Source organism: Merops nubicus, unplaced genomic scaffold (genome assembly GCF_000691845.1).
Source record: "Merops nubicus isolate BGI_N331 unplaced genomic scaffold, ASM69184v1 scaffold7653, whole genome shotgun sequence".
NCBI lineage: Eukaryota > Metazoa > Chordata > Aves > Coraciiformes > Meropidae > Merops > Merops nubicus.
The window spans coordinates 20,550-40,437 of NW_008600883.1; the positions used below are offsets into that span (position 1 = coordinate 20,550).

The 19,888-nt window shown below is 42.3% G+C and overlaps 1 protein-coding gene across 1 annotated transcript in view; it reads left to right on the forward strand.

Moving 5' to 3' along the window:
- Window positions 1-19,888, forward strand: part of MAP2 (microtubule-associated protein 2) — a gene marked incomplete at its 5' end in the record, with an annotated part of 66,470 nt that overhangs the window by 20,541 nt on the left and 26,041 nt on the right. The window contains 4 exons of the mRNA XM_008937810.1: window positions 920-997; window positions 12,848-16,651; window positions 16,900-17,106; window positions 17,543-17,677. Coding sequence (XP_008936058.1) covers window positions 920-997; window positions 12,848-16,651; window positions 16,900-17,106; window positions 17,543-17,677 — 4,224 coding nt within the window. The remainder of the gene's footprint in view (window positions 1-919; window positions 998-12,847; window positions 16,652-16,899; window positions 17,107-17,542; window positions 17,678-19,888) is intronic.

The following is a 19,888-nucleotide window of genomic DNA, read 5'->3' on the forward strand; positions in this document are numbered from 1 at the left end:
GCTTTGAAGCTGGCTTTTCTATGCTTGGGAAGAAGCCCTGGATCAGAAACTGAGATCTGCTGTTGAGAAATGCCATTTATAAGACAGATTTGTTAAAACAGATTTGTTACCTTTTTTTTTTTTCTTTTAAACATTGCTTAAGCTGTGGTAGTGGATCTGTTTTTAAAGGAAAAACATTGTCAAAGTGATTGGTATGAAAACAGATGCTGAGGTTATGCCGAGTTCATTTAAGAAGCAGTTTGTTTAGGATTTCATTGTACCTGAGTTGAAATAATTGAAAAAACCATCACCTGGTTTCAGCATCCAGTCTCTTGACTGGGAATGAATCTAGAACCTAGTCTAAGTGCATCTAAGATTTCATGGTGCCTTGCTCAACTTAATCACTATGATGTCGTGGCAGACATAAGTTCCCAGTGCTGATGTCTTTTGTATTTAGACAAGCAGTATTTGCTTGTGTTCTGCGGTTAACCTTGAACTCAGCAGAAGACAAAAAAATGGCACAGAATGTTTTTTATTCCTATACTCAGGCTAAATTGAAGAGACTGGATGCCATTTTCTGATAATCAGCCTGAATTTATAAAATGCCTCATGCTCAGATGCTTTATTGTTGTTGCCTAAGGTGAAGGTTTTCTAAGGAGCAATACTGATTTAAAAGATCATTTCATACTTGAGTTTTGTATTGTGCTCTATGACCAGAATATTGAAAATAATTCATACTATCTGGAAAAAAATTCCTTTCATTATATCTTTTAAAAGCCATGTATTCTAAAAGGGTCTGTCTGAAAATCCACTAGGCACAAGTCCCCATCAAATGATTCTCTCAGCTGGGCAGAACAGGCTGACTGCAGCTGGTATCAAGCATCGGTCTCACTGGAATTAATTCATTGCCATATCTCATTTTCACTGTTCAATTATCTAGCAGTCGAAGAGTCAGCCAACCTGCCTCCTTCCCCGCCTCCATCGCCAGCTTCTGAGCAGACTGGAGCTCTGGAGGAAGGTAAGGGTCTCCTGGACGTTGGGGTGCACAGCTGTCATCAGAAGCATGAGACGTGAATCTAAAGGATGGGGGAAATGAGGACATGGAGATACTTGCTGCACCTTCATGTGAAAAGATAAGGCATTCTCCAGCAGTAACTCCCCACCTCCAAACCAGCTGCAGTGCATGGATGAGGTAGACACATATGCACAGAGGTAACTGCCAGGATATGCTAAGGACATCCCTATTAGAGAGAAAAAGGAGGTGATGCTCACTTTTGAATCTGTTACGTGCAATATGAGCCAAGACGTCTGCTGTCCCAGTGTGGCCAGCAAAACTATGGTACAGTGAGGGTCATCTTTCTTTTCTTAGGATTTGTTTGGCTGCTTTTTTTTATGACCATTAGCTTTGATTTGGGAATCTTAAATGCATGAAAGCAAGGAGATTCAGAGTTGGATCATTTCTTTGGTCTTTTAATTCATGCTTCAGTGCCTACGTGAATTGGGGGTTCTGCACACAGCGTGCAGGAGTCAAACTCGAGTCTCACAAAACAAATTTCTACTCTGTTCTGCACAACGAACATTGAATTCCAGTAGCCCATGATCGCTGTGTTCTCCTCCTGCTAAAAACCCCTCCAGCAAAGAACTTCAGCGTTAGCTTAACCTTAAGCAGAGGCCTAAATCCCCGCGAAGCCGCGGCAGCGGTGAGTGTGCACGGCAGCGCTTCGTTCGACCGCGCCTCGGGGCCGCCGGCACGGGGAGACAGCAGGGGAGAGAACCCAGCCGTGTCTGGGGAGAAGAGGGCAGGATTTGGGTCCAGAACCTCCAGGGGACTGTCTGTTGAACTCTGCCATATCAACAGCATTTTTACCTGTCCTTTTATTTCCTTCTTGGATTTTCTTTTAGCATTTTTTCTTTCTTTTTGTTTGATAAGTGCATGGCAATAATTTCTTATCGTTTGCTGAACAGACTTTGTTGGCATTTTAACACAGAGCCTCTATTAATTTTTCAAGTGGGCCGTTGCTATTTCATGTGCTATCATGGTCTGATTCTCAGTTTATCAGGCCACTGCAATTAGGCATGTTCCATCCTGCGGTCATTTTTGAGATAATGCAATTACAGGCTGTGTTAGCAACAGTATTTGTCAGTCAGCTGTACTGGAAATGCCTACTAGATGTGGTTAGTAATCAACATAAAGAATTGGATTAATTGATTGGGTTTTTTTAAAAAACATGTGCCCATTGTGTTATAAAAAAAAAATTATACAACAGTTCCTAGATTCGTCACCCAGAGGTAACAGCAATCAAATCTACTAACTGAAAAGGAAGCTCGTAGGGCATTAGCAAAGGCTTTCAGAACTTTTACTGGAGTTTTATCATTACTTTTTAAGATATAGTTTTCTTGATTGCTTCAGCATATGCTTCTTGATTTTTCGTATCACAATGAAGGGCTTGTTCTTCTGCTTCAGGCCAATGTCACGGTTCTTCCATTTCCCTTAGCTGAGGATTAGCTTTGCTTTTTCCTAAACCAGTTCTATTAGCAGTATTATTTGTACGTATTTTAGGATTTTATAAAGTAGTTATATTAACTAATGGACAGGAGGTTGTAGATTGCCCCAGAAGCAAATGGAAACCATTTTACTAGTTGTCCTAACACAAGAAGGTGGCAAAACACTTTACAAGTGGAGGTTGTTATGAACCAGCTGACTGTGCTGTTCACAGCTGTGCATATGACTCAGCAAGTCACTTAACATAATTTTTTCTCTTTCCTTGCATGTAGAATTGAGTTAATATAATAGCACTTATTAACCTGCCCCACAGGGGTGGTTACAAGGATCAAAAGGTCAGTGTCTGGGAGATGTTTTGGTGATTTACACAATGCCACAATTTTTAAAAACTTTCACATAATTTCTTTTAATGTTAGTCAAAAGAGACTTTTTCATGACAAGATTTTGATTCAACTCTTCATTTTTCAGAGCAAATGGCCTGTATAAATCCTAAAAGTGTAGGTTTGTAAAGAAAGTATGGGCAGAAATGATGTGCTGAGTCATTAATGCACTCTGCTGGAAGCTTCTTGTTTATGTCTGGCTCTGAAACAGCAACTTACAGTAGAGTTGGCTGATGAACAGAAGGAACTTCTTGAAAAAAAACCTCACCAGAAGGATATTATTTTGGTTTTTTTCCCCAAAATATCAGTGCTGTTAATTCAGTCTAGCTAATGATAGTAAAAAAATCTGGTGTTCTTCTCTTTATTAGAAGATGTGGTCCTTGTTTTCTGTGGGTAAGTTGAGCTTTTGCTGACTTGAGTGAGCCAGACCTGTCATTTTTATTCAGGGAAAGCTCCCATTCAGAAGAGTTTGTCTCAATAGGGCATGACCCAATTTTACTGTACTTGTTTAAACCTTCCATTCCCTATACCATCTGGTTCTCCATCCTCATACACCTTTATGTTGTCTGTCTGCCTTCCTGCTCAGTAGAATACAATTTGTGCATTTTACCCAGTTCTACAGTTGTTGAGCAAAAAAGGCGAGCGCTTGGTGTGTGTATCTACCTCAGACCTCCTTACCCCACCCCCCTGAAGATTTTCCTAATGCACTTGTCAGTGTGTGTTGCATTGCTTTGAGTCCGAAAGAGACTTCCTTCAGTCATAGTAGGAAGGAAATCACTGTTGTAGACATGACAAAGGTGGATGTGGCCAGCCATGCAGCAAACACAAATTAAAAGAAAAAAAAAGGTAGAAAAGACAGAGAGGTTTGTGGGTCAAGTGTATTTCGTGAGAGAAAGGAGTCGGTGGATGTAGGTTTCTTTCTTTCATTTGGCTGCAGAAAAACATTCAAATGAGCCTGTCCCTTTTTACTGCTGCAGAAGGTAAGATAACTAATTTGCCTTATTGCAATGATTTCATTTATTTCAACTATGGTAACATAATTTTGATCAGGAAATGAAATTTTCCCTAGCACCGTCTAATCCTTTTATCAGTTGTATCTGGTCATGCAGGGCTGATGTGATATTCTCTTGCCAACTTGGCATTTCTTTAGTGCTCTGTGCCTTTGACAATAGTCCTCGGGTAAAAATTTTGAAAATGTTTCAAGATAGAAGAATGCCTTTTATGGACTGTCTTCCATTTTGAAATAGCCATTTCAGATTAGGCTTTATATGCCAAATAAGAATGTTTTTCAAACAGAAGGGAACCAAGTGTCCTATAAATACGGATCTACTTACAGTGAAAATTACTTCTTGAAAGACGTTTTCAAAAGCTACCTGGAAACTGAAGCAGAATTAGGCTGTGTGAGAAGTGGTTTTAATCTTCAAAATACATTGGGGATTTTTCCCACGCTTTGAGATAAAAAAGAACTATTAGAAGGGACTAAAATAACAAAGAAAGAATTTTTCTTGTTTCTAGAATGAAAGCATATCCTCCTTTACAGGTGTTTTTATCCTGTTAATGAAATTATTTGCATTAGCTTTGAAAATATCTTGATTAAAACTGATAAGTAATGTAAATTCGTAACAGCCTCAAACAGTGCTAGACTTTGCACTCCTCATGATTGTGGGCCATCACAATAATATGTATTAAGCATTTTTACTGGTGTTACTTACTGTGATTTTAATGAGCAGAGGCAGGGCCTGTATTACCTTGCCTACAATCCATTCAGAGGCTATAACTAAGGAATTTTCAGTCTTGTTTGCATCAGTGTAGAGATATCCCAGGGTTTCAGCTTCACTGTTGTTGATGCATTTTTTTTCTGAATAGTCTCTGGATAAATATGAGCTACAGCTGGAAGGAGAACATCCCCTTTTGCAAATCCTCCTTTTCTGTGCTTTGCTTCTGACCATATCAGCCTTCCATTCTTTTCTCCTCAATGTCCCAGTTCCAGCAGAAGGGGTGGCAAGTGTGTCAACAGTTTCCACTCTTGTCCACAGTAATACATGGACTATTGTGAGGACACCCTGCAAAGAAGCAGGAGTTGTAGTTTTGCATCTTCTCAGGTTTAGAAGGGAGTTGATTCCTGGTCTCACATGTGGAGACCTGTCCTCACCCCCTGTCACTAGCCACAAACCCTAACCCTGGCCCTGTCACAAACCACAAACCACAAACCACAACCCCCTTCAGATCTGTCACTGAATTACCTAGAAGCTTCTGTGGAGAAGACATCCATGGGTTCTGCATTGCAAGTGGATCAAGATGCTTGCCTGCAACCTTGCTGCTGGCTCTTAAGCCTTAGGGGAAGTTGGGAAGCTCAGGTACAGCCCTGTGTTTAGTGTGTCTTATTGCAGTGCTCTGCAGAGCATCCTGCTTGACAGAAGAAGGTTGCTGACTTATCTTTCCACCTGCCTCTTTCAAGCACGCATAAAACCCTGAATCTGGCATTTGGATTCCACTACAAGAGTGAAGCAACTAAATTATCCGTTCTTCAGGCACACATTGTGTCCTGAAAGAAATTGGAGCTGCTAGTGTTACCTTCAGTGAATAATTCTTCCTCTTTCTTGTGGGTGATTGAGCCTGAGTGGTTTGATACTCCAGCACTCTTTTCCCAGATGGAAGAAATACCTGTTGTTACATTACAGGACACTTGCTGCCACGTTGCTCCAGAAAACAGGATGCTTTTCTTAAAGACACAGATGTTATCTTGTCATGGTGTGCTATAGAAAGAAATGTAAAACTTACTGTTATTTACGAGGAAGAACCTTAGAGCTCTTATATATAGATGGGAAAGGTTTAGATAAAAGCTGCTTTCCAAGGCTTGGGTAATGGTAGTTACAGCAGCTTTCATAAGTCGTTATGGTTTTAGGTCACACAGAGAGATCTGGTTAGTATCTGATACATGGGATGTGTTAAAGCTTTGCTTTCTGACTCAGTGTTTTGGATCAGAGAGAAAAGTTTTGAAGGCTCTAGGGAAATGCTTTAAGTTTTAATTGCCTGGAGAAAGGCCAGGGACACTGGGCATGGGCTTGTTCTTGAAGCTAGCAGGAAATCCAATGGGATAGCTGCAGCTGCTGAAGGCACCCCATGAATGTAGTGTTCATCACACTGCCAGCTGTCACACACAGAGAATGGGCATATATGTGATTTCTCCTGGACTAGATGTTTGGTTTTTCACAGCTTTATTCATGGTGAGGCATGAGCTCTCCCATCTCCCCTTCAGGTCGGTATGGACCAGGTGGTAGGTCACTCATTTTCATTGGGCAGTGTTATTTTTCTTTGTCTTGCAGAAACCTACCCAAGCTCCCCCTCCCTGTAGCTGTCAGTAGCTGGTGTAGTCCTGAGGTCATTAGGTGGTTATCTGGGATGCTACAGTGACGGGTGAATCAAGCTGTCATTCCGAAGCACCGGCAAACGCCGAGGTGGGAGCTAGGTCACCCACAGAACATGACACAACAGCGTGAAATACAGGACTGAGAGAGACTGCTGCCTGCAGCTTCGTGTGGTCTTTATCATGAATTGTGGTAGCTGGCTACTTGGGGAAGGAGTTTTTTGGTTAAGTCTTACTTATTTATAGAAAGAAGAAGAAGGTGGGGAAATTTGAAATAGTTACTGTGAGAAGTAAAAGCACCATTGACCAAAGTGCAAGCTGGTTTTCTTTTTAATGAAAGGACTTTTTAGATTTTACATTTTCAAGTGCTTCGCCTGCTGACTGTGAGGGCTACAACTGTGTTGGGATACTTTGGAGGTTTTTAATTCAGTCAGTCAGCTGTATAATACGTACGAGTATCAGTGCAAGTTGTGAGATGTGGTTTACCTCCAGCATGTGTTCCTCTAAATAATGGATATAGAGTTTTGAAGTTCACTTGTTCCAGCAGTTGGTTCCCAGCGTTGGGGCACACTGTAGGAAGCACCATGCAGACGGCCCGCGTGTTAAAGTGCAGAGCTGGCTCCTGGCTCCGTCCCGCACTAACCTGTGGCCTGGCTGATTCCACCTGCTCTGCAGCACGACGTAGCAGCCTGTGTTGCTAGTGCACGTGTCCATCCTGTCTTGTCTTTTCTTTGTCTGTCTGTCTGTCCTGCAGTTTTTGTCTGTGTGTGTCTATTTGTAGATGAAGGGGCGGAGGACAAGGTGGGGCCGCTACACCGCTGCCCAGGCTGTGGGCCTGCTGCCAGCAGGGAGTGGCGGAGACCCCTGGCCCCCTCCATCTCAGTGTCTGTGCCCGATGATGAGCCCTACAATTCGGATGAGGAGTACTATGAACACCCTTTGTTCAGCTCCGAGTGGACTGGCTCTAGTACACGTCCCAGTGCCACAGTGAAGAGCACAGAGGTCTTGTTGGGCCATGATGAAGGTGAACTGAGCATGGTCCCATTTTGTTCCTCTTCCCTTCTACCCGCCTGCCATCCATTCCATTATATATGTGGATTGCTGCTTTCTGGGGAGGGAAACCTAAGCGTGTTTTCTCCCCACACGGAAGTGACACCCCTCCAGAATCTCTCCAACTCAAAGTGAAGCTGCAACGTGAGCAATGGATGCAACTTTGGGGTCAGTGAAACCATAGTCCCTGCTTACATCAGGGCTCTTGGTCCACTGGCTTGGCTTATAGCAGAAGCAAAAGGAGCAGCTAATTAAAAGTAGCGTGAGCTTCTTTGTGCAAAATAGGCCAAAAGATTGTTACTGGAGGTAAGTCAGTTGTTAACACAATGGGCAGAAAAAAACCCACATCTACACCAAAGATAGCAGTGGAAAGTCTCTCATTCTCCAGTAGGCAAAGGAAACCCATTTTACCCCAGTATATGCAGGTGACTTCAGGCAGTGTTGGGTCATGTTTGATAGTCAGCTGTTTTGTGGATACACCCAGTTAACATTGTGTCAGCTGACTGCAAATAAGGAGGGGGAAAAAAGTTTACTGTTTCTGTATTTCTCTACCCCCTTTTTTGATGACCTGAGCACATCTCAATAAGTTGTTTTATCAGTGGGAGTTACAGAAAAGTGAAACAGCTTTTGAGGAATCAAGAAGGAATCTATTTTAGTGACTAACAGGAATGCAGACTTCTTCAAGGCGAAATAGGTGATGTTTCGTCTCGCAGCCTTTGGCTAACTTAATCTTGAGACACAGGAGCTAAAATCAAAACCAGTACTGAATCCTCTGAAGGTTTGTGTCTCGGGAAGATGGAGGTGCATACCTGAAATTACTCACTGGGCCATTTCAAGAAAACCAGAATTGTTCAGAACTAACAGAGTAATATAACCTAATACTGCAACAGCACCAGAAAGAGATCAATGCTAATAATTTACTATTGTTCGTGTCATCACATCTGCCTGAAGCTAGGGGAGACAGAAGATCATAGGAGTAGTCATGCTACAGCTGGGTGCCTATAGCTGTACTTAGAGCACTCCTGGATTGGTTAATGCATGGCCAGCTTCCTTTTCAGTCATATGCATCTACCTCTGGTGAAAGTGTAAGATCTGGGAACATCTATAAGGAAAAAAAAGTTAAAAAACAACAGGGAAATAAGCTGGGTCATCAGTAAAAAGACAGGCATTCTGAAACATCCCTCCTCACTTGTGCCACTTGTAAGTTGGCTTTTATGCTTGGCATAAAAGAGTCTGCTGCACAAATGGAATCCATAGGATTCCTTTGTTAAGTCAGGGATAACTTTCTGCTTTGGTGAATAACTAGTTTTAGTCATACGGAATTAAGTAAAGTGTCTCAGGAAATGGAGATGTATACCTGAAATTGCTCGGACTAAAATGAGAAGCTTTCCTTAAAAAAAAATTGAATTGAAGGGGATGCACATACAGAACTACATAAAATCAGGAAAAGTAAAGCCATTTACTCAAGTCAGGGCCTCTTGTAGCTGTAGAGCTACTGTTCTGCCAGGCTGCTTTTGCAGTCTGCCTGTGTGTAAATATCCCCATCACACTCAGGCATCGGTCTGGTTCTGATTCTGAATCTTCTGGCTTCTGTTCATTTAAGATATAGTATCTAACCTTAATTACATTTTTATGCTATTAATAATGTGTAGTAATTATCATTTTACATAGTGATATTTTCTCAGCCTCAAATAGTGTTTGTGTTCCTTAAATCACAGGGCCATAACTGAAGTGGATGGTTGATTGTCTGGTTTTCACCGGGCCAATCTCAGGAGAAAAATGAAGCCCTTGTAAAGAGATTTTATTTTAATACCAAGAGGTGGGATGCAGCTAAGTCCAGATTCAAACCCAGTTTGTTCTAAGTCTGATTCAGGAAAGTCCTTAATCATGAGACACTCTTTAAACCCAGGGAGGTCATCAAGTTGACTGAAACATGGCTGCTGGTCCACTGCTTAAGTATGTTGCCGAATCAAAGGTTTCACACTCAATCCTGACTTCTTATCAGACAGGATACTAATAAAGCACAGTAATATTCTGTTTGAGTAGCAATGATCAGTACAGTTCACAGTGGGAACTTTTCTCATCATTCTTCTGCCATGACATGAGTAAAGACTGCCCTTGACACTGGAGTACTGATCTGAACAGCCCATAGGCTGACCAGTGTGTTTTAGAAATTCTCCTGAACAAATAGTTATATTGCACTTACTGTTTTTTTTCATTTAACTGGTGATGAGGAGCCTGAGGACTCCTCATGGAAACAGAAAACAAAATGATACAAAATGAAAACAAACCTGTGAGTTTCACGTGCAGAGTTCAGGCGTCAAGCAGCCTAATGAAGAAATTGTTATAAACCAGCTCACTGTAGGCACCTTGGCTGAATTCTTGTGAAACCATCAGTTATCAGTCATGCACAAGGCTTATTAAGACTATGGAAGTGGCTTAGTACTTTGCCAAATGCAGGATTCATGTGACTGATTGACTTGCTAATGTTTAGCAGCCAGTATTCCCAAGGTCAGTGGAAAGAAATTAATGCCTCATACCTTCCTCCACCTCAGCTGAATGTCTTGTACTAGATTAAACAGCACGTTTACCGGAAGAATTTCAGTATACCTTGAGGTCGTTGATGCATTGGTGTTGTCAGAGCCATCCATCATTCAATACCATCTCCATTTGCAATGAATATTTGACCCACAGTCATCTTTTGGGAGACGTATACCTGTAAAACACTTTCAGCTCTCATCTTAACAGCATAAACATGCTTCTCTGGGGGAAAGACACATTGTTTGGTTTGGTTTGGTTTGGTGTTTTTCCCTAAGGAAAATTCAGTTCCACAGTGACTAAAATGGGCTCGGTACTAGCAGTCCTTTGACATGCCTAAATCCAAACTGTTCAGAGCTGAAAGTGTTATGTGAAAGAGTCCTGTTGAGCTGTGTGTTTGGTGTTTACTGTTGGTGTTGATGTCGCCTCCTTTTTCCATCCCCAAGAAGAAGAGCCAGTAGAGAGGCCGATGGCTGTGGAAGCGAAACCTGCTGCTCTTCCTGGGAAGCAACTGGGGAAAGAGCACGGGCCCATTGAGCCTTCGGACCAGGCAAAGGGCCTCTGTGAGGGTCAGTCGGATTCGGACTTGGAGGCCAAAGTGTGTCATGAAGACAAAGTGCCAGGTGTGGCACCCCGCAGGGAGAGTGTAACCGTTGTGGCGGGAACACCCCTGAGAGACACACCTCCTTCCTTGGCTGAGGAAGGTGTGTCCTCCTTAGGTTTGCATGTGTCTGCTGCTGGTGAATCCTCTGCCAGCTTTCTCCAGTGCTTTCCAAGGCTGCTTCATTTCCTGTTCTTTCCATTTATTAGTATGACTGCTCTTGTTATTATGCTTGAAGAGTGTGTAGCAGATAATATGGTTGCATAGGTGCTGTATGACAACATGGTTTCCCACCACTGCGGCTGATTCCTGATTTTTTACTTTGCCATGATAAAATATGCTTTGCAGCTAAGCTGATTCCTCTGCGTAAGCCTTTTTCCCCCATCTCAGATGTGTTTGCCAGTCACATTGCTAATCTATGTATAGTTTTTCTTTTTGGTGCAGAGATTCATCTGCTTTTCTTTCAAAAAGTGGATTTATTGACTTTGACTGTGACATAAAGAGGCTTAAACTGTAGAAATGTTTTCATTTGCAGTGTGCAGGTTTTTTGCCTTTTTTTTTAATTTGTGTGTGTGTGTGTGCTTCAATGCATTCTGGTTTAGCTTCCCTAAAGCTATCGCTTCTTATGGCATATCCTTGTCATTCATTGCAGTCCACTCTTCCTCTCAGTCATTGCCAGAACTCTGATTTTTTGTGTGTCTCACCTTACTACAAATGTGTAACCCTGCTGGAATGCCCTTCTAAGGCAAAACCTCCATCACTTCCACTGGGATGTTTGCCTTCATAGTGAAGTTTAGGCTTGGGTGCACAGGCTGAAGTTCTGATCTGCTTACTGAACAAAACATTTACTGCAATCAGAACTAGGCTTCAGGATTTTCCTTTGAATGGTATTTCTCTTCAGCCAGTGCAACAAGGTGTAAAGGCATACTGTGCGGAGTAGTGATGTACCCTTTCACTGCCTGGCTAAGAATGCAGCAATTGGGAGGGTGGTCTTCTGGCTGGCCCAGCTAAAGAATATTAACTTTGGCAGTCAGAATATGTTTTGATGCCATCGGTGCTGTCAATTTGCCCTGTAGTAAGAAACACAGCAGGATAAATAAAGAAAATCAGTATCTATCTCTTTAATTTCTGTGAAACAAGGACGATGTCAGCTCAATGACCATTGTTTTTATAGTTCATAGGATTTGCAAGTAAGTCAGCAGAAGTAAAAACAGAAAGGAGCAAAGTCACTGTAGTTGTAGACCTCTGGGTTTTATACCCGTAGAGTTTAGAATGGCAGATGCTTTTTTGACTAAATGTTAATGTATGCAAGTATTTAAAGAATGACCAATACTTTGATACTAATTCTTCTAAAAAATTCACTTTCATCAGAGCAAAAAGATGGCTCCATGGACTTGAAATCAGGTATGAGATTCAGAGCTGGCCCAATGCTTGTAACAATCTTTAGAAAAAAATCATGAAACTTTTTTTACAGATTACTGCAGGAAGTTTTGCCACATTCTGCAGTATCTCTCTTTGTATTTTCCAAGATAGGAAGATTTCTGTATGATAGGAATAATTATTTTCTGTAGAATATCAAAAAATAAGAAGCTATTAATGATTAACACTGTGTATGAAAAAAAAACCTAACAAGGTACTACTCCCTAAAAATGTAGTGACAGACTGTAAGAGTAGCATTTGTCATTTCAAATTAACTTAATTAGGGCTTGAGCTACAGCCGTTGAAATGTGCCAAGTGTTCTTTGACTTCAGTTACAGCTGCAGATGGCTGGCCATTTTGAAGACCAGACCTGCAAGATCTGGGACTATTAACAGCTCTGTTGCTGATTTACACTTAGCAGTCCTGTGACAGCTGTGAGATTTTTGTCATTTGCCGAAGAATGAATGTCAAAAGTTGGTAGAACTTAAAAAACAGCCTCTTCTGACACTTGTGAAGCCTTTTACATGTATTATTTCTTTAGATTAGGCTGCATATAGAAGAAAAACATAAAAAAAAGATACAAAAATGAGTAACTATGTTGTGTCAGCAACACACAAAGATACTATTAATTGGAGTTAATCTTGCAGACTTTACTAACACAAAACTAACGTAAGCTACAGAGTACAGCAAATCATACCAATGAAGTGAGGATTACTTGTGGTTTTGCTCTTGTGTACAAACCATGGTGATGAAGAATTCACATGAAACCATCTCATTTCAGTTGTCACACATTTTTATGTATACAACTCACATTTTCACTATAATCCCTCATATAGTGAAAGGAGACTGGTGTTTAACACTTCAAAGCAGATTTCTAGGTGGATGGCCTTGCTGCATGTTTGCATCTTTCTCCCTCTCCTTTCCATCGTTCATACCAAGATGTTGTTGTAAGCCACATGACTGCCTGCCTGTAAGTGATTTTGTTATAAAACCCAAACAAACTACTTCAGATTTACTTACAGCCACGAAGATGGAATTCCGTGTCCAGGAGGGCGCACGCCCTTTCGCAGCAGAACCATTAGACACAAAGCAACATGAATCTGGGAAAGACAGTAAGACTGGTGAGCAACCTAAACATGATGCCTTAGTTCCACAGCCAGCAAAAACAGAGGCTATAGACAAAACAGATTCACAGAGCAAAGACAAAGAAAAAAAGCCTTCACCTCTATCAGAACAGCTCTTGGAAACTGATTCACAAAAGAAAGAGGAAGGCGGTTTTGCAGAACCTGCTGCCAAGCCTCCTGCTCCTCAGGAACAAAAGGACTTGTTATCTGAACTGCCTAAAGGGAGCAAAACAGAAGAAAGGACTGCAGATGTGCCCTCATCATCTAGCCAAGTTATGTCTATGAAATTAAAAGATGACCTTAAAGATGTCCAAGATCTTGCTATCAGCCATGGTGAAAGTTCTCTATTGCTATCGGAACCCAAGGCAGCCAAAAGTGAACTTCCTTCAGGCCCATCTCCTGCTGTCTCCCAGGATCTTCCACTCAAAGACAGTTTCCAAACAAAACGGGAACTCCCTGACCAACTGTTTGCCAAAGATCTCACTAAAGATGAACAGATGCAGAGAGGCAGGGCCCTAGCTCTGCAAGAAGTCTCAGAGGTAACTGTAGATGGTCTGAAAACACCAAGCACTCAGAAGATCCCTACGTGGGGAGAGGAAAAGGACATGACCAAGGATGAGAGTGATGAGGAAGAAAGGTATGACTTCTATGATAAGGGGGAGGCTCGAATATTAGATGATGGTAAATTTACTGCAAAGCCTGAAGTTAAGACACTTTCCCAAGACAAAACAGACCTTCAAAAGGATGATGAAACTAAAAAGTCACCTGATATGCCCAAAGCAGAAAAAGAAATGGACCAGAGTGGGCTCCCAACAACAGTAGACAAGAAAAAGGAGGTGCAGCCAAGCCCACCAGTACCCCCAGGCACATTAAGCCATGAAATGACCCCTGCGAAAACAGTAGAGCACCCTGATACCAGTCAGTTTTCCAGATTAGCAGAGAAAGCCCCTGAGGCATCCAGTTTAACCACTGACAAGCCTTCTACTCTAGAAGCTTCTCAAGAGAAAGATGTTAAAAAAGATACCAAGGAGGATAAGACAAGTGTTCCAGCTCCTCATCAAATGAAGGAAGAGGAGGATCGCTCAGGAATGTCAAAGTATTTTGAAACCTCTGCTCTGAAAGAGGAAGCCTTCAAAGCAGATGCTCTGAAACAAGGCAGTGATTACTATGAGCTAAGTGACACTAAAGAGAGTGTGTATGAGCCTTATCAGACGGGTCATCTAATACCTGAAGACAAAGAGGAAGAGGAGGAAGAATTTCAGCCAGAATTGGATCGGCATCAGGGTGTGCCTGCTCATGAAATAGGGTACAGTACCCTGGCTCAGAGCTATACACCAGACAAATCTGAAGAATCAAGTTCCCCAACAGAAAGAATGTTCACTATTGACCCCAAAGTCTATGGGGATAAGAGAGAACTCCACAGTAAAAATAAAGATGACCTAACTCTGAGCAGGAGCCTGGGACTTGGAGGGAGATCTGCAATTGAACAAAGAAGCATGTCTATTAACTTGCCCATGTCCTGCCTGGATTCAATAGCTCTAGGATTTAGCTTTGGTCGTGCACATGACCTTTCTCCTCTCGCTTCGGATATTCTAACTAACACTAGTGGCAGTATGGATGAAGGTGATGACTACTTGCCAGCAACCACGCCGGCGCTGGAGAAGGCCCCCTGCTTCCCCATTGATAGCAGAGAAGAAGATGAGCACATTGAAGAAGAAAAAGCAATGGCAGAAGAAAAAGTCCAGCCTGAGACCTTGCCCGAATCACCTTTCCTGGCCAAAGATTATTACAAAAATGGGGCTGTCCTGGCTCCTGACCTGCCTGAAATGTTAGACTTAGCAGGGACAAGATCTAGATTAGCTTCTGTGAGCGCAGATGCTGAGGTGGCGCAGAAGAAGTCAGTTCCTTCTGACGTGGTTGTGGAAGACAGCGGCACAGCCCTGCCACCTGTGACGGACGAAAACCACGTAACTCTAAAAGCTGAAAGTCAGCTAGAAGATTTGGGCTACTGTGTTTTCAATAAGTACACAGTCCCACTCCCTTCTCCAGTTCAGGACAGTGAGAATTTAACGAGTGAAACCTGTCCCTTTTATGAAGGCACAGATGAAAAACTGAGACGTGGCCTAGCTCCTGACCTGTCTTTAATAGAAGTGAAGTTGGCAGCAGCTGAAAAATCAAAGGGAGAATTCCTCAGTGAAAAAGACTTAGGTCAGCATGCCACTGGTGAGTCCATTCTGGCAAGGGACTTTGAGCAGGAGAAAAAAGAGAAGCTGCATGCTGTGCTAGAAAAAAATGAAGATCAAGTTGACTCTAAAGATTTCTATGCCATTAAAGGTGCAGAGCCAGAGAAAACAAGACCTGAGGCAATCTTCGAAATGAAAGAAGAAAGTATGGCTGATAAAGTTCATCTAACTGATGATACCTTGTATGGCAGAATATCAGCTTCAGACATGGCCATAGAAAAGGATGTTTCCTTGTCGATGGAGAAAGAGGAAAAAACTCTGAGTGTTGTTCCTGAAATGGCTGAGATAGAAACTGTAATTAAACCAGATTACAATGCTATAAAGCATGATATGGAAGTGGCTGCCAGGAGAGCTGACCAAGAATACAAGAGTCAGTTAGATGCTAGGATCAATGAGGTTGTTACTATCCCTTCAGGGAAGGACAAAGCCTCCATTAAAAGAGCAGAGCCTGAACTCAAAGACACTCAACAGAAAGATCAGACCGTCTTGTCCAGAGAAGCAAAGGATGCAGATGTACTTTCCAAGACCGAGCCTAGTTACGTGAAGGACAGCATCAAACTGTCAGAAACTGAAATTAAGGAAAAAGTAACTAAGCCTGATCTGGTACATCAAGAGGCAGTTGATAAAGAGGAATCTTACGAATCTAGTGGAGAGCATGATCAAGCCCAAGAAAGTTTGAATGGAGAATCCCTGAAACCAGAGGATATCAAGACAGAACCTCCAAAACCTCCTGTGTCTGGGGAAGAAATGCCTGCACCGCTGCCAGCAAAGGAGCCTTCTGTGGAGCTCCTTCCAAAAGCTGAGCCCCTCCAGGAAGAGCCTGCTGAGATTCAGATGGAGAGCATACCACAGCCTGCAGAAGAAACTGAAAAGATTCCTGATAGAGCTGTGAAACCTATGGAAACTGAAAAGATGCTGCCATGTGAAGCGACAGCTGGAGCCACAAAAGGGGAAGAACATGAGGAAGAAGAGCTAGAAGTAGGGCAAGAAGAAAAAGAAGAGGGTAAACTGCGTTTTATGCCAGAAATGCCCGCAGAGCTAGACTTTGGCAAACCTATCGTTGAAGAAATGCTAGTCAAGGGTAGCCCAGAAGCAGTGCCTGAACTGAAAGGCATTATTGAATCCGTGGTGACAGTAGAGGATGACTTTATCACAGTGGTGCAGACAACAGTTGATGAGGGTGAATCTGCTTCTCACAGTGTGCGCTTTGCTGCTGCTCAGCAGGAAGACATTGAAACAGGGGACTCCCAGGCTGAAGAGGAGCTGGAGGTCGAGGAAGTGGCTGACGTTCACGTTGAGCCCAAGGAGGGCTCCCCAGAAGCTCCTGCTTCACCGCAGAGAGACTTGCTCACCGACTACAAGACAGAGACGTGTGATGATTACAAAGATGAAACAACAATCGATGACTCCGTCATGGACACAGACAGTCTCTGGGCTGATACTCAAGGTGTGCATTATCCTTTCTGTTTTGTCTGTTAAATTTTTTTGCTTCCAAATCATAATGATCAAAAAGCAAAATTATTATAGTTGTAATAGTAATCTCAGCATGTTTCAGAAAAATAGTAAAATAGTCTGCCTTTTTTTTTTAATTAATCCGTCTGCTCTGTCTTCAGTTATTTTTTCCCTGCTCCATGGCAGTATTAACATGTGTTACTAATCTTTTGTTTGTTGTTATAATTTGCTCTGATTCTACAGATGATGATAGGAGCATCATGACTGAACAGTTAGAGACTGTTCCTAAAGAGGAGAAGGCAGAGAGAGAATTGCGAAGATCATCTCTCGATAAGCATAAAAAAGAGAAACCTTTTAAAACTGGGAGAGGCAGGATTTCCACTCCTGAAAGGAAAATAGCTAAAAAGGAACCTAGCACACTCTCCAGAGATGAAGTGAGAAGGAAAAAAGGTTCATTTAACACTCCCTATTACAATATATCTTTTTCTTTTTCTTTTTTCTTTTTAATTTTTTTTTAACTATTGTACAGTACTATCTGGTTACTCTGTTGTAGATGATGTGCACCTTAACAGTATTAATGATAGTGCTTTTTAATGAGATGCTGTACGACTGTTTGAAAACTATTTGAAAACGTGCAAGGCTCACTGCTCCACCGGTCCCGTTCCCTTGCAGGCCCCCCCTGCTGGCGGGGGGACACGCCCGAGGGTGACACCCCAGTGCTCCCCCTCTGCCCACGCAGGAGCTGCTCAGCAGAAGCGACACATGGGGTTGGAGTTGTGGAGCAGTGGGCCTGCCACTTGATGTACTGTCATATGAAACTGTTTGCTGGGGTTTTTCCTGATTCTGTGTTTTTGTGTTTGTTTTGTTTTTATTTTTTTGTCCATAGCAGTGTATAAGAAAGCTGAACTTGCTAAAAAAACTGAAGTTCAGGCCCACTCTCCCTCCAGGAAAATCATTTTAAAACCTGCTATCAAATATACTAGACCAACTCATCTCTCCTGTGTTAAACGGAAGCAGACAGGTGACTGCGTTCTGTTCAGTTATGCAATGTGGCTGGCAAACATAGACATTTTTTTTGTATATCTCATGGCTATAGCAGCTTCTCTATTTTTTTTTCTTTTCCTCCAAGACTATCAGTCTTCACAAATAGTATTGCTTGTTTAGTGCGTTGTATCATTTTTCTTTTCTTTCTTTCCTGGTGTTTGTTTATTTAATGGAAGCCATGATCATTTATGCTTGTCATTGCTTGGACCTCCAAGTGCTGTGGTTGTAACTTGGCATCGTGCTTATAGTGTGGTGTTGTAGGATTCTCTACTCATCATTTCGTTGTTTTGATTTGGTTTGTTTGTTGTTGGTTTTTTGGTTTTTTTTTAATTACGCTTTTTTTTTTTTGCTGGTGGGAAAATGTTGACAGCTTAAACCATGGTATGCATTTCCATTATTTTGCTTTTTTACTCTCATGCATAATAAGAAGTGTTTCAGATTTATGTTTTGTTGATTGACATTATCTGCATTGACACTTCCCAATCTGTCACTGATGTTTATGCTGTACAGTCAAAATCCACAGGGGGAATCCAGCCACATGCAGCATGAAGCTGAGAGAGAAGAAATCTGGGCTCACACTACGAATGCATTCCAAGCAAAAATCTTAATACTTTGTAGAGGAAGATGAAAGGATGGAACAAGTGATTCCTGTTACAACTTGATAGGTGTATTATTTAGAGAACCAAAAAGAGCACTTTCAGCATTTTCATCATATTATTTGTTTTTACCATGAGTTCAGGGTAGAAAGATGAACGTCTTGACTTTTCTGGTGATCTGAAAAAAAGGGAAAAAAAGTTGCCAAAAGAGGCCAGGGCTTCTGCCCCAGAACGAAGCCGCCTGCTGCAGCGGGGCTGTGTGTGAGTGAAACCCGGGCTGTCGAGAGAGGAACCGTGTGCGGCAGTGCAGAGCTACATTGGCCTCTTCTCAGGGCTTAGAGATTAAGAACAGGATTTATTACCTGTCCTGTAGTTAAACGAGGCAGTACCAAGTGTTCCTAAGAAGTTGTTCCAGCACAGTTTTGCACCAGTTGGTCACTCTTGCTCTAAATTTACACCAGTCTCAGTAGAGAAGCCTGACTAGTGAAAGTACAGTAAGAGGGTAGTTATGTGAGGGTAGCTTTAGTATCGTCCTCAACTGAATGAAGTATGTATGAGCTCCTGGTTGTATTCCGTTAGGACAACAGAACTACTCGGTCCCTTTGCCTTCTCCTGTGAGGGAATCTTTCCCTTTTACTTCCTCCCCTCACAAGAAATGGAGCCAGGGAATAAAAGCCTGGTCCAGGCTCCTCTGTGTTGCAGTGGTGGCTCCTCAGTTTGCAGTCTCTGGGCTGTCCTAACTTGCACTCTAGACCAGAACTACCCAAGAGTGAAGAATTTTTAAAATGGGTTAAAACAACTCTTCTGTGCTACCTCTTGCTGTTTGCTGAAGCACATCTTGAGCAGCTCAGAAGTTATGACCCATAATTCACATATTCTTTGAAAAGCCCCAGGGGCTTCAATAAGCAGTGGAAATGGGGGAAAAAAGTGTTGGTTTTGTAGTGTTCTAAACTTCATCTATACTTCCACAGCCATGTGGTCAGTGCTGGCTTGCCCTCAGGTACTCTACCACTAACTCCTCTGAGCTCTTCTGGTCCATAGCGTCCCACAGAGGCCTGAGTCATACCAATAGACTTGCATAAGGAGATCTGCCCAGTGCCTTAAATGTGTGCTGCCTGGCAACTGTCAGAGCTCTTTCTCTCTCACTCCAATACAAAGTGAAGCAGATATATTAGTCAAAGGGAAAAATGCAATAAAAAAAGACCTCCAAGTACATTTAAATCCTGCGATGGACAGCAACCAAAATTACAGACCCAGATTGATCATAAATTTTTCAGTAATGTGGGTTGAAGTTTGAGGTTTGAGCTCTAAAGCAGAGGAGCTTGAACCACCCCACAAAGTGAACAAAAGTATCTCTTAGAATGTTTCACCATGTGCTCTGTTGCTAGAAAATTCACAGTATCCCTTGTCTTCTACCTCACCTTTTTATACTTACTGATGGGACTTGGGAGGAGGCCACAAGAAAGAGTGCAATGATATCCTGTGATATCTGAAGAGTGTAGATGGCCATATGTTAACCTGCATGTCCCTGAGCCTGAACCAGTCTCCCAGCTCCTTCCAGGATCTGGAATTTAAAGGGACACTGTCTCACT